The sequence below is a fragment of the Rhineura floridana genome, chromosome 9, assembly GCF_030035675.1.
Source record: "Rhineura floridana isolate rRhiFlo1 chromosome 9, rRhiFlo1.hap2, whole genome shotgun sequence".
Classification (NCBI taxonomy): Eukaryota; Metazoa; Chordata; class Lepidosauria; order Squamata; family Rhineuridae; genus Rhineura; species Rhineura floridana.
In genome coordinates, this window is record NC_084488.1 from 61,685,864 (window position 1) to 61,703,059 (window position 17,196).

Here is a 17,196-nt window from a genome sequence, read left to right on the forward strand (position 1 = left end):
ATTTGTAGACATATAAAATTATGCTTCATGATATATCATTCCTAATTTCTGCCCTATTTACAAGTGAGTTGAACAACAAAATATATATCTTAGGACAATATATTATGAAAAATAAGTGGAAACACCTTTTAATTCATTTATTTTTATTTCTGGGGTCTGTGCATGATAAAAGATACACATTTGACTCCGGATTTTCCTATTCTTCCAACACAAGGTATTTTCTTTTAAGCTTTCTTTGTAGGATAAAGCATAAAAAATACCATGGCATTCATGAAGCTAAACCTACACACACAAACACTCTTCAGTGAGCACCTTTCAGCCTTAACTAGACATAATTTATATTTCTTCTAAATAGGAGAGGGTATATGACTGTAGTGGGAAAGAAAATATTGACATACTTCAGCATGATTTAAGATAGTGCAAGACTTTATAGCATTCTTTACACAAAACGTATGAAACTGACTTACAAAGCTGGAATGTACAAAAAAAGTCATTCACTCCAAGGACTGGAAAGGTACAACATATTCAGTTTCTAGCTCAGGGATATTACAATACACGGATGCACATTATGGAACATTCCCATGTCATAAAGCAAAAAAGCAAACCATCAGGGTTAAGGCTGTGTTGCTCACAAACATCCACCTAAGTGTTGTACATTCATCAAATACTACCACCTTCTTGGAATCATCCTACACTAAGTACGAACCTTCCATACATTCTCCAAACACAGAGCTTCAAAATTTTTGCTCACAGTTCATTTTCAACAACATTTACAATGGACGTTACCATTTTGTTTCTTGCTAACATCCACTAAAAAAAACCCTCACACAACCAGCATAATTAATGGGCACTTATTTTCATTATGGCAACACTAGATCCTTAATTATCAAAGAAAAAAATTAGCTATCAATTTGAAAGCCCTGTAATGTTTACTAAGGTCAACAACAATAGATAATATTTTTTTGCTGCTTTGCTGAAACAATGTCAGTGTAAAAACTTCACTAGTATTTAATAGTTTTCTTTTTAAGAGTTAAAAATGTATACTTCAATGTACAGTTTGTGAGTTTATCGAAAAATGAATTGACAACATTTTTAGGCTTATTTCCAGCAGGTGTTTGCTTTAATAAACACATATGTAAATGCACTGATCATGATGCATTACCACTTATAACTGCACCTTTGAGCAACAGAAGACGGATGTTTATACTGCAAACATGAACTAGAATCAAGAATCCGTGGGACAACCTGTTACTGTTAATCCAGTTTACATTTGCAGTGCCTTAGGTTGTGATGTGGGTTTGGCAGTGTAAGAGGCTTTGAGTCTAACCTGCGTGCCTTAGGTTAGGGATGGGGAACCAGTGGCCCTCCAGATGATGCTGGAGTAAAGCTCCCATCATTCCTCATCATTTGCCCATGGAGCTTATGGGAGTTAATATCTGTGGGGCCACAGTTCTCCCATCCCTTCCTTAGATATTAATTCAAGAAAGCAAACAGCATAATTCTGATGAATGCTTGCCTGGACCAAAAATTAGTATTTTTTTAAATGTCACATTTCTACAGTGGTGAGATTTTTTTAGTTCTTTGATCAGGTAACTGGGTAAAGGGCAACAAGAGTGAACAATTGAAAACTGGTGAGCAAGTAACACTTTGATCGTTGCTGCCTAATATTCAAATGCTCACTGCCAGTGTTTTGCCCTGTGTTCATTTGAATGATGTTACCGAGCTTTCATTGGCAAGAATCTGAAATTCAACATTGCTCCAGACTAGCACCAGTTTATGACAGCATGCGTCACCAAAAGGTTTTAAGTCTTAACAATTAATCAAGGAAGAACCAGGATCTAAAAAAAATTTATTGAGGGGAAAGCCACATCACCCTTAACATTTGTTAGGTTAGTTGCAAAGGAAAGAAGCAATCATTCAAATTTGAGTTGGTAGTACATATAGCATTACTAAGATTTACTAGGATTAAGAAACAATTACTTTAGGAAAGCATTTGAAGGAATGCATTGACATGTCTGCATGCATGACATGGTCTCCACATGTGAATTTGTAACAGTTGGCTTCCCTAATACAATTCACTAGGAACTGTTCCTGCAAAAATTCAATTGAAATGTGTAGGAGTATACAAGAGCACAGGTCTTCACTAGAAGTGAGCAGTTGTCCTGATGGAGGGTGCTCCTAATTCCAATTTAGATAATTGCAGGATTTAGCTCAGTATCCCCTTTTAAAAACATTTTCCACTGAATATTTGTGTCACAAGAACATCTTTACAAAAACATAAGTATCTAAAACGTTTAGCCAGATTGGTATGACAATATGCTTTGCAATATAACAGTTTGTGAGTTTCTTTACATTAGAAGTTCAATAACAATTATGAGACAGCCTAAGATTAAATGGTTTAATAAATACATATAAAATCATAAATAGGACGTCCCTTTTCATACAGAATTAAATAGCTTTCAAGGTGGTTCAGTGTCCAAGACTAACACCATATAGTGCCCCATCTATTGTTTTTGCAGACACTTCGAGAAAAAAAACAGGAACCATAAATTTAGATTCTTGGCATTACTCATTTAAGATTTTACAGGAGTATGTGAGCAGGAAAAAAAGCCTTTAAACATTACTCATCTATACCTTAGTTTAATACAACCAATTTTCTAGCTACTGTATTATGGACTAACTAGGTAATTGTCTTTGTTTTTGCAAGTCTAACTGGACTCATGGACTTAAATGTTTTAAGACTGTAGTCACCCCAAAAGTGCAGGCTGGCTGTGGCTGATATCAAGAATCCACCCAGACTGATCAAACCAAAAATCAAGATGAAAATGTAAGATTTCAGATTCAGGAACCACACTGACCAGAAACCTTCTTTGCGTAAGGCTGGAGGCAATTCATGACCCCACACTGCTGTTAAATGTATTTCTCTTCACAACTGATGTAAAATCGTAGTCAAAGTTTATGAACCTGAATGTTATTGGAAATAACTTTAAAAAGGAAACACACTGCAAACACTGAGGTGAATCTGATCATTTTAAGTTACGAGACTTGTACATGGGAAAGGGGAGGGAAGAGAAGGTAACTGTTCAGACTATTCTCTCATACAAAAGGTTATGTGCATTGTTTGTTTGTTGATACCTACATTTCTGTCCCTTGATCTTTTTTTCTCATACTACATAAACATGATAGAGAAGCTATGAACTGTTTTTTAAATCCTTATTTTAGACCACTCTCACTCTCATAAGGATCTTCAAGAAGCGTTGATTTATTTATTTTCATGCTCAGTCTTTTTGGAATTTTTAAAAAACCCTGCTTTGGTAACCCTTGGTTTTTACCCATAAACAAACAACAAAAACTGTCAACTGCCAAACATCCTTTGGTTGTACAAAGTGGGTCCTTTGATAGGGGTACATGTGCGACTTATTATCCTATGTGAGAACTGGTAATTGAACAAAATGGACTGCTTTCATAAACCATAGCAAGAATATGTTTGAAATATGAGTGGCAGTTGTACAATTAGCTAAGCTGAAACAACGGTCATAATTTTCTAATGAATTAGTCCAATGCTAAGAGGAATCCGATGTTACGAAGTGCCAGCAGTAACCCATCCTTAATAGGAAATATTTCCATAGCTTTAGAAGTTCAGGTTTCTGGAACATCCCTACAACACACACTGAGCAGTAGGAAAACTGATAAACATGTACATGAGTTCTACACAGGACAGGAAATTTGCATTGATTCTTTTAGTGCTAAAAGTTAAGCTGTGTTAGGCCTGATAGCTAGTACAGGAAGGGTTAACCATATCTCTTTACTAAAAGAAACTACTGATTACAGTTACTAAGACTGAAGAATGTTACAAGTATAATACTTATTATACAATGTGATCTAGAAGACTCCCAGACTTCCTGCTGGGTTAAATAATGTTCAACAGTAACAATTTTCAAATTTGGAAGCTTTAAACAAGTGCCCCCATTCACATGTTAAATAAATCCTTTAAATCATGTTGCTTTTTTAAATTCTTCCACTCCTTTAAAAAAAAATCAGTTTCATGAACGCCTGATCTACAAGCCACAGTTCACATGTCTAATATTCTACTGTCTCTGTGAATTCCAGGCCGGGGAGGGGGGATCTTATTCATTAACCCTTATGATGAGTTCAGTGCGAAACATACGAGGTGCAAGTCCTATGTAAACAAGGTAGGTTTGGAAATCAAACAACAAACAAACTGGAGACTCCTTCCGTATTAAAATTGAAATATTTAAGTAGTAGACATCCTACACAAAAAAGATCTACACTGGCCCTTAGAGGCTAGTAACTTCTTAAGCATGATCTGGCTCCAGCTGTTACTGTAAGTATCGATAGACTTTGAAGCAGTGATTGCCAGAGTCTGCAACTACAACATGGCCATCTGAAGTAAGGGCCAAACCTTGGGGACCGTAAAGAGGATCAGCAGATGTATTTATGTAGGATAAAAAGGATCCACTTCCATCAAAAACCTGTGAAAAAGGTAAAGAGTCAGTCAAAGAAAGCAAACTGTGTACATGTTGAAGCTAAGCACACATTCACATGAGGTACAGAGAACTGATACATTGATTGTCTGCAGGGGATCTTGCCCATTGCCAAGAGAATATGGATAATCACCAATGGATGCCAGAGAAAATTGTTTAAATTGTTAAAAACACTCTCATACATTGCCCAGTTAATGTGCAGAGCTCCCACATCAATTTTTTTACATTGCTGGGGCAAACAGTTACCAAACAAAAATATGTAGATTGACTAGGTAACATACACAGTGCCAAGTCAACACCTTCTATTTCTACCTGTTTTCCAATATCCTTGAAGGCTATGCATGTTGACCAGGCAATGTGTGCAATTATCCATTCAGGCATGTACATTTGTGTATGTGCGCACATTCTCTTTGTGAATGTACATAATCCCTAAATTGTATAGAGCATTCTTCACTACATACATTCTGTGATGCTATGTCAAGCTAGAACTCAAGTTGTATCATGATAAAAAGTTGTCAAATTGAACACATACTGATTTATGTTTAATATTTCCTTAGAGCACTTTTAAGTTCTTTCTTGATTTTAATCAAGCTCATTTCCCCACTTCTGTCCAATTGTTCTTCGTGCTCAGAGGTTACGATTTTGCAATACTTCCTGGCAGACTCAGACAGCGGCGTCACTAGCTGGGTGCGGGAAGTGCGGACCACACCAGGGTGACACCATGAGAGTAGGGTTGCCATATTGCCCAGTTAGCTGGGTTTTATCCTGATTCTATGCATGCCACCCAGCACCCGTTTAGCCCCTTAGCTGGCCCGGATTCTCAGCTTTAATTTAAAAAAAAATTAAGTTTCTAGGTGGTCCGGTTCTCGAGATATACATGAAAACATCAGCCCCCCATTAAATCTTTTTTTAAACTACTGTATAGCACTTCGTAGCTTTAACCCCGCCCGTTCAGGATTGCAGCCAATCAGTGAAGTGTTTGGTTGACCTGTGGCAGTGTCTAGTAAACCTCATTGCAAGGCCAGAAAATGGTGGTCCCCCCCCGTTTATCTGAAAATCTCATAAATTGGGTAAGTATATACATTTCAGTTTTTCCCCCTCTTGTGTGTAGGAGTCAGATCCTGGGCAGTGTTTTGAAAACCTTCCCAATACCTGCTTTTGTGGGGGTAAAAGCATTGCTAACCCCATATGTCCAGAGTAAATCCAATTGAATTCAATAGGATTTACTTTTGAGTAGACATGGTTATGAATGTGCTGAAAATCAATGGGACTTTGGAGTGAATGTAAAAAAGAATTGTGTTTGTGTTCTCTTTCTGTCCTCCCCCCCCCAGTCCTGTTTTAAAGCAAGTAGGCAGGGCTTACTTAGGTATTACAGTTTTTATTCTGTAGGAAACTAATACTGATTTTTTAAAAAACGAATACTGATTTTTCTGCAATGACCAACTGGTTTGACAATAAACTATTATATGGGCTGTATGTATTTATACATCTGCAGTGAGTGTGTATGTGTAGTCTTTCCAACAACCCTGTGAGGTAGGGTTGGAAACCAAGGCATCTCACAACAAGAAATAAAGCCATTTAAAATCCAATAACCATAAACACAAGTATAAACAGTTGCAAAACAGCATAAAGTGGCATGATTCGGAATTTTGGGTTGTGTGAATGAAGTTGCTTATCACTTAAAGTTGCAGTTCTGTCCCTGTTTGAGTAAGTTCCACTGAATACACTGGGACTTGCTTCTGAATAAATAAACCTAGGATTGCACTATAAATATCTTTACAGTTTGTGTAAATAATAAATATATTTGATAGTCATGTTGTATAAATATTTCTTCATTTATCGTATTTTTGGTTTTTGGTTAGGAATCCTGACTGGTTGTGAGATGCTTAGTTTTCTGCCTTACTCATAGGAATCTTGTTGTGGTTGGTATGGTATTACATTTAGGAAAGTGTTACTGCCTTCTGTGTTTTTTTTTCCTATTTGCATTTCACTTATCTTTAACCTCACTCCGTTACAGCCATAGAAGCAACAGCAGCATATGCAAGATAATTAACTCCCATTAGTGATAAGAGCAAGAACTTATAATTATTATTTTAATTAAAACAAGAGGCTTAACTGTACTTTGAAGAGGACCAGATATTTATTTTCTTTCTGAGCCCAGGACTGAGTCTTTCATGATGCCCGGGGGGGGGGGAGCAGGAGAGTAGTCGATAAGACAGACATCCTGGCATTGGTAATCTAATTAGCAAGGCATGTGTGGGGTTGTTGCACACTTTCAGGCCCAGTTTCATTTTGAGTATGGAGGTGGAACCTGTGTAGATGTGGTTGATCAAAGGGAGAAGAAATTTTGAGTTAAGCAAAGCTCTGCTTTTATAAAACCTAAGAAACATACAGATACTTTGAATGTCTGAGTGCCTCCACCAGTGGAATAATGGAGGAACTTGTAAAACTTGCTGCAACAGTATTTAGAACTGAGCATGTGGTGTGAAAGACTCCTTTTCCTAACATTTTGGCTTGTTTTTCTCCACCCACCACATCTCTGAAATATATCGTATATGTAATGGTTAACCGTACTGCTGCCCTGACTTACTTTATGTTTGTTGCTATTTTGTGTTTTTATTATGTTTTTATATTGATTGTGCATTTTTATTGTTTTTATTATATTTGTAAGCTGTCCTGAGCTGTTTTTAACAGCAGAAGGGCAGGATATAAATCCTCTTAATCAATCAATCAACATTGCATAGTGTTGGAAACTAGAGTCTAGGCATTTAAAGCTGAAAATGTTAAGTTTTGTTTAAAAAAGATTTCTCACATCTTTCCCCAGTTTTCGGTGGTAATTCCTAGGCACAAAAACAAAACAACTGGACAATCCAAATATTAATATGCAAATAATTTGCATAATATACAAATAATACGCAAATAATTTGCATAATATGCAAATTAGCCTGTCGGATTTGTGGAACTGGAATATGGCAACCCTAACCGAGAGCCGCCCCGCCCCTAGGCACCCTAGGTCTGGTACGGGAGGAGGTCCATGGGGGTGACACCATGAGTTACAGCACTGGGTGACACCAACCCTAGTGATGCCACTGGACTCAGATTCCCAGACCACTGCCAAGGTTGCTTCATTCTGCGTAGCTGCTATGGCTCACAGGAGGGATTTAATGCATTGTGCGCTAGATTAAGGTAGCAGCTAATTCAGTATGTGGACTTAGTTAACATTGTCCCTGTATTGTGATGATAATGTATTGGATTCTGTGTTCTCTGATACCCAGAGGTCTTGTAACTATAATTGCTGGTCTTGGACCGTAATAAAGATTTTACTTACTCTTGATTTTAAGCTATATGGTGCTTTTATCTATAGAGATACAGCTGGCTTTGGCTGCTAGGAATGCCTTCTTTATTTTTATTTATTATTTATTTAAAAAATTATACTGTTGAATAAAAATCTCTAAGCGGTTTAACATAAAAACAATAAAACCAACAACATTAAATAACATTTCCTAAAAACTAGATAAAAACAGCTTAGGCTGGCCACCAGCTATGGCCCTTTCTGGAGAAAGCTGTTCTTGCCTGAGTTACAACATGCCTGCTCACATGCAGACAAGACTACCATAATCCTATTTACATGGAGCAGCATCTAAAGGCAGTTTGAAAGCTTCCATTTATATGAAAGCAGATGTGAGGATGCTTATGGGAGCCAGGTGTTCAGAGCATACACACACCAATACTGTATCAGCTGCACTGGCTGGCTGGCTGTTTTCAGGCTCAATTTAAAGTGCTGGTATTGATCTTTAAAACCCTAAACAGTTTGGGACCAAGCCATCTGAAGGACTGCCTGCACTTATACAACCCTCTAAGACCCTGCTCTTGGGCCTTACTAAGTAGCATAATATTTTATTTTAACTCTTCAAGATCCACCAGACTGGTGGGCATTCAAGAAAGGGCCTTACCAATAATGGCCCCATCTCCCTGGCACTCTCCCAGTATTTCCGTTCTTTGTTGAGCTTTTAAGTGTTGAGCATTGAACTATACTGTCACTGAGTGTTTTTTTCCATCAAGTCTGAAAGTGTGGAAATCTATAGCTAAGAGAAGTTATGTCTTTGCCCAGTCTGGGAACGGACAGTCAAGGCCGTTGTCATGGCAACATCAAGATAGACTGGGAGAGTTCTAGCAGTTATCTGTGTTGAGCTGAGTCTTCTGTGTAATGTCTTTGAACTGAGAACTTCTCTCCTGGGGGGGGATCTTAAAAAGCCTTAAGCCATAATGTCTTAATAAAGGACTCTTAACATGTTCTAATGCCTCTGTGAAGCTTCTTGCTCAACTTAACTCCAACGTAACGTATGCTGTTTCATGCAACAATGCACACACTTCAACAGGGTTATGGGCCCAGATCCACAGCACGTTACACAGGAGTAACACAGGAGTAAGTTGCTGGTCTGAACGGCAGACGGAGATCCAGAGGGCAGATTGATCGATTGTACCAGACAGAGGTAAGCAACATGGCTGTAAACCTGTCTGGGGGAGGCTTGCCAATGGAAAGATTGACGGAAAAGAATTACGCCAGCTGGAAGCCGAGGATGCGGGCTTTGCTGATAAAAGAGGATTTATGGGACACGATAGATGGACCCACTCCGGCGGTACTGACTGCGGCCTGGACGCGTAGAGATCAGAAGGCGCAGGCTTTTATACTTCTGGCTCTATCTGACTCTCAACTGCTACACGTGAGAGATGTTACAAACGCCAAACAGATGTGGGACGTGTTGGAGGCTCTACATGTGCAACAGACTGCGGGATCTAGATTGTGTTTGGCACGGAAGCTGTATCAAATGCGCTTCACGGGTGAGTGCGAAATGAGTGAGCATCTCACGGAATTCAGACGTTTGTTTGCTGAGCTGACGGACCGAGGCGTCGAACACTCTGAACTTCAGAAGACCTATTTGATCCTGGCTTCGCTCGATGGGACTTGGAATAATATGGTCATGGCTTTCGAAGCCATGCCTGATGGAGGTTTGAACGTTGCATTTATTGAGGAAAAACTGTCCCAGGAATGGCAGTGGAGACAAGAGGCAAAAAGTGCTCAGGAAAAGCAAAGAGCCAAGCTGAAAGAAGAAAGCAGCAGCAGACAGGAAAACAAGCAAGAACAGCCGAGGCTGAAGGCTTGTTATGCCTGTGGGGCTCGTGGACATCTTCAAAGAGACTGTGCAGTCAAGCGAAACTCCAGGGGCGGAGGCTTGAAGCAGGGCAATGTGAACTTTGTTTGTAAACAGAAGTCTCAAGATTTAGGACCTGTTGACTGGATTGTTGACAGCGGGGCGAGCCATATATTAATCACAGACAGAAGTTTGTTTTACACTTCAGAAAATGTGAAGGACTTTGTTTTACTAGCGGATGGATCGCAGAAGAATGTGGAGGCTCGAGGTCTGGTGAGATTTGACAAGTTGGGAATACTGTCAGAATGTTTGTTTGTTCCGAAATTGGCTCATAACATACTGTCAGTCACAAAACTGGTGAGTTGTGATTTTTCTGTATTGTTCCACAAAGACAAATGTTATGTAATGAGGGGAGATCAAGTGTGTTTGCAGGGAAGCCTTAACGATTCACAGTTTGTAATAAAGAGCAGTCAAACAGGGTGTGCTGTGTTAAACGCTGAGGCACAGGTACATCAGGGCTGCGTCCATGAATGGCATCAAAGGCTGGGGCATGCAAACTTTGACACGATAAAGAAAACCCCAATGCATAGTGAAAACATGCGTTTGAGAAATTGTGGACAGTTAATGTTGGATTGTGATGCATGTCATAAAGCGAAAATGACAATTGCACCAATTAACCGGGAGGCTGAAAGAACCACAACAGCTCCCTACCAGCTAGTTCATGTTGATTTATCAGGGCCAATAAATGCTTCACGCGGAGGTGCAAGATTCTTTATGGTAATCATGGATGACTCTTCAAGATTTTGTCATGTTTTTCTGTTAAAGCATAAAAGTGAAGCTGAGCAAAAGCTGAAACTGTTCATTAAGAGAATCGAAACTCAACATGGCACCACAGTGGGGGCTATACGCTTGGACCGGGGGGGGGGGGAATTCACGAATAAAACATTGAGTGACTTCCTTGAGAGTAAGGGAATAAAACAGAATTTCACTGCTCCATACAGCCCGTTTTCCAATGGAACTGCAGAGAGAAAATACAGGGTGCTTCAGGAAGCAATGAGAGCCATGTTAATGGATTGCAGTTTAGGGAATTCTTTCTGGGCAGAAGCAATTCTTTATGCGAATTATATTCACAACAGGGTATTACACAGTGCACTTGGAATGTCTCCTTATGAGAAAATCACTGGCAGAAAACCGAAAATACAACACATTCAAAAATTCGGGGCAAGATGCTGGATCCACATTCCACAGGGGAAAAGGAGGGGCAAGCTTGCACCGAGGGCACAGCAAGGTTTTGTTTTGGGATTTCAGAATGCATATTTCAGAGTTTGGTGTCCAGAAACACAGCAGTTAATTCTAAGCAGAAGCATTAAAGTCTCAGAAAAACCTTGGGATCAAAGGGAAACAGTCATTCTTACAGGGTCAGATGACACACAAGCACAAAGACAAGCGCAAACATTTACACCAAATCTTGACATAAAAGTGGAAGGCACACAAATTCCTCTCAGGGATGCTTTAAATGAAATCATTTGTGGGAAACGCAGATCAAAGAAACGTAAGGCTGAGGAAATGGAATCTCCTGCGCAGGCTGTGCCAAGCACAAGCACAAATGGGGGGGCAGAGAGAGCAGAAGCCTCAGTGCCTTTAAGACGTTCTACAAGATCAAACATAGGGAAACCGCCTGAAAAATTCACAGTGGGGGTGGTAACCAGTCTTGGAATGCACAAACTGGTTGAAATGGATCCTGAAACGTTATATTTGACTTGTGTTCAGCCAAAGTTTGATTGAATAAAGCGTTAGCTAAATGTACAGAGATGTTCTGAACTGTACTGAAATGTAAACTGTATTGCAAGGTGTATTGTAGAAATGTATTATTGTTATTGTTGTAATGAATTACAGACGTGATGGGAAAAAGGGGGAATTGTTGACCATTGAACTATACTGTCACTGAGTGTTTTTTTCCATCAAGTCTGAAAGTGTGGAAATCTATAGCTAAGAGAAGTTATGTCTTTGCTCAGTCTGGGAACGGACAGTCAAGGCCATTGTCATGGCAACATCAAGATAGACTGGGAGAGTTCTAGCAGTTATCTGTGTTGAGCTGAGTCTTCTGTGTAATGTCTTTGAACTGAGAACTTCTCTCCTGGGGGGGGATCTTAAAAAGCCTTAAGCCATAATGTCTTAATAAAGGACTCTTAACATGTTCTAATGCCTCTGTGAAGCTTCTTGCTCAACTTAACTCCAATGTAACGTATGCTGTTTCACGCAACAACGCACACACTTCCAACATTAAGGTCCATTTAAAAACTTTTTCAAACTCCATTCTCTTAAAAGTGCTGTGGGTTGAGTTCTAAACTGCTGCTGTTTTTGTTTTATGGAGCTGAGCTGTTTTATTTGTACATTAAAAATTGTTAAAAGGTGGCAGCCGTGAACTGGCCTGGGTATTTATAAACTAGGACTCCACTACAAGGCAAGGACAAACTGAAGATCCATACAACCTTTAGATACAGAACTTTATACTCTTAATTAAGGGTAAATGCCACTGAATTTCCTTCCAAGTAAACCTGCATGGCATAAGGCTGCCAGAATTATTTTGCACTAAAGATGGGCTTTCTACTAAAAATGATAGGCGATTTTTGGCAAACAGACATCATTATCTATATTCACGAATAGGCAAAAAACTTTGCGGTTTAAGAACGTACCTATAGCCCACAGATATTTCTATCAAACTTCAAAAAGCAGGGAAATTGGGCAGCTATAGTGAATGCACCAGGGGAGCAGGAGACCTGACCTCCTCTCCAAGATATTGGACTGCCCTACAACTTCATAAAAATGCAAAGGCAATTTGGGTTGGTCTTTCACGGTCCAATCCATTTCCTGTGTAGCTTGGAAGAATTTGGTAACGTGCCTCTTACTAGCACTATAAGACACTTTGGAGATAGAGTTAGGAACGTGTGTCTTAGTCCTGAAGATGAGGAAAAATCCCTATCCAGGCAACATATATCATACTAAGCCCAAAATGATTTGCCTACCTGTATTCTACTGTTTCCCCAGTCTGCTACAATAATATTTCCATTAGAATCTACAGCTACTCCTGTTGGAGCATTGAACTGTCCATTCCCTTCTCCATTAGATCCAAATTTCAACATGAATTCACCTTCCTGGTTAAATACCTGTATGAAATTAAAAATAAATAAATCTTCAAGTCACACATTATCTAGTACTTGGTGATGAAAGTTGAGAGCCTAAAGGCAAGACAGAATAGTTATTATCCTCAGACATATAAATCAATACTTGAAGATAAACATTTGCTTTCTGAAGTAACAGGAGAAAAAGAAGTCATAGACAACATATGGCAAAGGCAAGACCCAACAAAAATGACAGTACTGTCTGGAAAGGAAAATTATAGCAAGCTATGCAAGAATGAACCAGCAAAAACCAAATTTATCCTAAAATGTTATGGCCATGCTCCAGAGCTGCTAGCACACAATGGCTTCAGTGAATGAACAAGTGTACTAGTGCACATTTAGAAAATTGTGGTTGCTCCCCCAATTCTGCTGTTGCTGTGCTATTGGAAGCATAGTCATGGTTTGGCATAATATTAAGTATGAACTCAGGTTTGTGGTTTGTCTCCTCAAACAAAGCAGGAGCAGTAAGCTAAGAACAAACCCTAAACACAGTTTGTTGTTTGTTTAGAACAGGGACTGTCAACCTTTTTGGACCAGAGGGAACATTTCAAATTTTGAAAGACTGCTGGGGTCACCAATTCCATAATCGTGTTTCCATACTAGAAACAGCTTGATCTGTTGAATTTCTGCCTGCCACACAGCTGTTAAAGGCACAAAAAACCCCTTTTTCCCCAGTGCCAACCATAAATCAAAGCCAAGGCTGCCATCGTATACCCACTTACCTGAAAGTTAACCCCATTAAACACAAAAAGACTTACTTCTTAGTAGACATGTATACCATTGTACTGCATGTTAACTATATAGAGAATTCTTAATAAGTCCCCGGTCTTTAGCTCCTACAAAGCAGGAAACATGCTTAAGCATCTTTGCAAAGTTTTCACATTTGCTTTTTGAGGGGAGGGGGATTGTTTTAACATTCACACACACTTATCGTGTAGTAGTATTTGCAGAAAATAATTTTTAGACGCTACCTGATTTCAGGTGAATCCAGCACAAGAAATATCCTCGTTGCTAGGGGAAAAGGAAGGGTAAACTATGGCGATAGGGCTCCATAGGAAAGGACTGGGGGGGGGAAGACAGAAGCAGGAAAAGTGCACTAAAAGTGAGGGCAAAACAGCAGCTTTTTAGGCCCCAGGGATTCCTATTGCATGGTGTCTGAACAACTCACTTATCAATCACAACTCTGACTTCACTCATTGGTTAATAACAATGAGTGGGCAGGAGCAGCCAAGCCAGCTCATTTCACAGAAATCGCTTAGGGCACCTGCACATTTTGCTCCATAACTTTATTTCTAAAGAGACTTTATTTTAAATGAAAGCTCAGATTCTGGGCTACCTGCTGGGGGTGCCACTGAAGGCTTTCCTGGGCACCATCGTGTTCACAGGCTATGGGTTGGCATCCTCTGGTTTAGAAGAAGAAGTTATTGTCACACAAAGAAGTGATTTTTGTTTTTTTTGTAATAGGATCGGTGTTTTTGGACTTCCGGGAAGGGTTGCTTTGCCTGTGCTGCCTCTGAGCCGAGCTCTTGTCTCAGAAGAAGCTTTTTCAGCTCTAAAATCAGTCAGAACGCCTTTTTTGACTGGTAAAGATTTTCTCCTGGGCAGGGAGAAACGTGAGATCAACCACAAAGCCTGTTTTTGTGGGGAGGACTGGATTTCATTTATTTATGAGAAAAGGTTCAAACTGCAATGTCGGACGGACTTTCATCAAGCTCTAGCTGATTATAGCGACACGTTTATCTTTTCTTTAAAGAAAAAACAGATTTTAACAGGCAAATAAGCATCCTTCTTTCTATTTTCTTTTTCCACTTGGTTTAAATTGGTGCAGTAAAAAAGAGATTTGTCAATGAAGCAGCTGTGAAGAATTCCTAGGTGAGTTATGACTTTTCTCATTCACTCACGAAATTAAGGAGGAAAGAAATCGAAAAAGCTTTGTTTTTATCGCAAAAAGCTGTCCTGGAGGTGCATTCTAAAGATACTAACGGAAGACGGATTTCTATTTCGAGGAGGGGGGAAAAAATTTTTTTGGTCTATTTCATTTTGACGAATCTGCTTGTTCACAACGCCACTAACTGTTTTGATGTTGGGAACCAAGTTTGTTTTGTATTCCTGAACACATAGAGATAAGGCAGGCTGTACTGTCTACACTGATATCAGCAGCCTGGAATATTAACCCAATTGTGGCTGAAATAATTTTTATTTCTGTGGTTTTAAGAATGGCAACCAGGAAAGTGATTGAGACCATGAAAGAAATTATGTTTCAGAAAATAATGGATGAGATTGAGATAACAAAACAAATCCTGAGACAGGGTAGACAGGAGATGAAAATTGAATTTAACAAAATGACACAGGAGCTTAAAGAAATAGGGGATTCTGTGAAAGAGGTGTTTGATGGGATTAGAGATGAGAAAAGAAAAATTAAAGGGAAGTTACAAGCCCTGGAGATTGGAACAAGTGTGAAATTGGAAAAAGATTTGGAGTTTATGGATGTTAGAAATAAAGTTTACTGTTTGGAATTCAACGTTGTCTCTGAAGAAATTAATGAAGATTTTGGTGGTAAAGTTATCAATGTCTTGGATAATTTTCTGGACTGGAATGATGTGATGGAGTTTGACATTGAAAAAATCTATGGAGTTGGCTACATATATGTGATAGTGGAGAAACTCTTAAGAGATGAGCCAGTGCATTTTGTAAAAAAGAAGAACAGAGATATGACTTTGCAGCAATATTTCAGCAACATATTCAGAATTCTTGACTGGAATGATGTGATGGGGCTTGTCATAGAAAAAATTTATGGAATTAACTACAAATATGTGACAGAGCAGAGATGTACCCAGAGCAGAGATGTGACTTTACAACAATATTTCAGCAACATATTCAGAATTGATGGCAAGGATATATTTGTGATGGGGGAAATTCCCATCAGACTCTTGTTATATGACTATGGCTATGACAGCAAGATCATCATAAGATACTGATAATGGATGAATGGATACTGAAACCACTGGATTTAACATAATGGATGAATGGACACTGAAACTACTGGATTTAACAGGACTATTGAAGATGGAAGATGGAATTAATATTGATAATGGAAGAATGGTTATGGAAATTAATGGACTTAACAGATTTGACGAGATGGATTAATCAATATGTTTATTTGGACTATGGCTATGACAACAAGATTATTATGGGATACTGATAATGGAAGAATGGCTACTGAAATTACTGGACTTAACAGGATTATTGAAGATGGAAGATGGAATTAATATAGATTATGGAAGAATGGCTATTGAAATTATTGGGACTAACAGATTTGAATCAGATGAATTAAGCAACATGTTTATTTGGAGAAAAATTGAAAGATATATCTCTCAAGGAATTGAAACCTCTCTTTGACTTTTTGTAGAAAGAATAAAATAATGTTTATGAGATTTGATGATTAATTAAGGTAACTACCAGAGGAAAGTGATTCTATAATATAATTTTAGAGATAGGATTGTTATATATTGTAGACCTATAACTGATCTGCGACAAATCGGAAGTCAACATTTTATTTTGTTGTTTGATTGTTTTTGTTTTGTTTTGTTTTTTGTCTTTGAAAATTTGAATAAAAATTAATGAAAAAAAAGGATCGGTGTTTTTGGTAAAAAAAAAAAAATTAGATGCCAGTACTCATATCTTGACAAAGGTACACGGGTACCAGCCAAAAACGGACACAACCCCCCCCCGAATAGGATCATATTGCAATGATGAAACAGTTCAATTCCACAGTTAATTTTAGGGACTTAAAGCTAGCCTCTTTCCTTTGTGTCATTTCCCCCCCCACTAAAAATCATGCTCCCTTTGCTGCTAAGATGGTTTTACCCCAAAGCGGCTTGCCAGGTGGGGCAAGCTGCTACGCTTGCTTCCTGGCAGGTGGGTCGCTGTTGCTTACTGGGTGGGAGAGGGGGAGGCATAAGAAGAATCAATCTGGCAATCCTGCCAGTGTGTTTGTGTACCATGCTGATCATCCCAACACCTGGCCTTCTCCCTCCTTGTAAGCCCCACCAGCCCACCTACTAGGAAGCTAATGGCACTTACTTCTGAGTACATGTATATAGGACTGCACTACATATCTCTGGCTCAGTTCATATGTAGCATCAAATCATTGTTTGGCACCTCATGCACAAGCCAGAGTGACTCAGGCTCATGAATTCTCCTCTCCCCCTCCTACAAGGACATGCTCCATCAGCATTTATTTATTTATTTTTACATTGGTATCCCACCTTCCCTCCAAGGAGCTCAGAGTAGTGCACATGGTTCTCCCCCTCCACATTTTATCTTTGCAGCAACCTGTGAGGTACATTAGGCTGA

General features: G+C 39.0%; 1 protein-coding gene across 10 annotated transcripts in view; it reads right to left on the minus strand.

Moving 5' to 3' along the window:
* Positions 1–126: 126 nt before the first annotated feature.
* TRIM2 (tripartite motif containing 2) overlaps positions 127–17,196 on the minus strand; it is a 94,548-nt gene continuing 77,478 nt past the window's right edge. For all 10 annotated transcript variants that reach the window (XM_061584589.1, XM_061584583.1, XM_061584586.1 and 7 more), the window contains 2 exons: positions 12,685–12,825; positions 127–4,493 (listed from right to left, as the gene is read on the minus strand). In XM_061584589.1, coding sequence (XP_061440573.1) covers positions 4,341–4,493; positions 12,685–12,825 — 294 coding nt within the window. In that variant the 3' untranslated portion in view covers positions 127–4,340. The remainder of the gene's footprint in view (positions 4,494–12,684; positions 12,826–17,196) is intronic.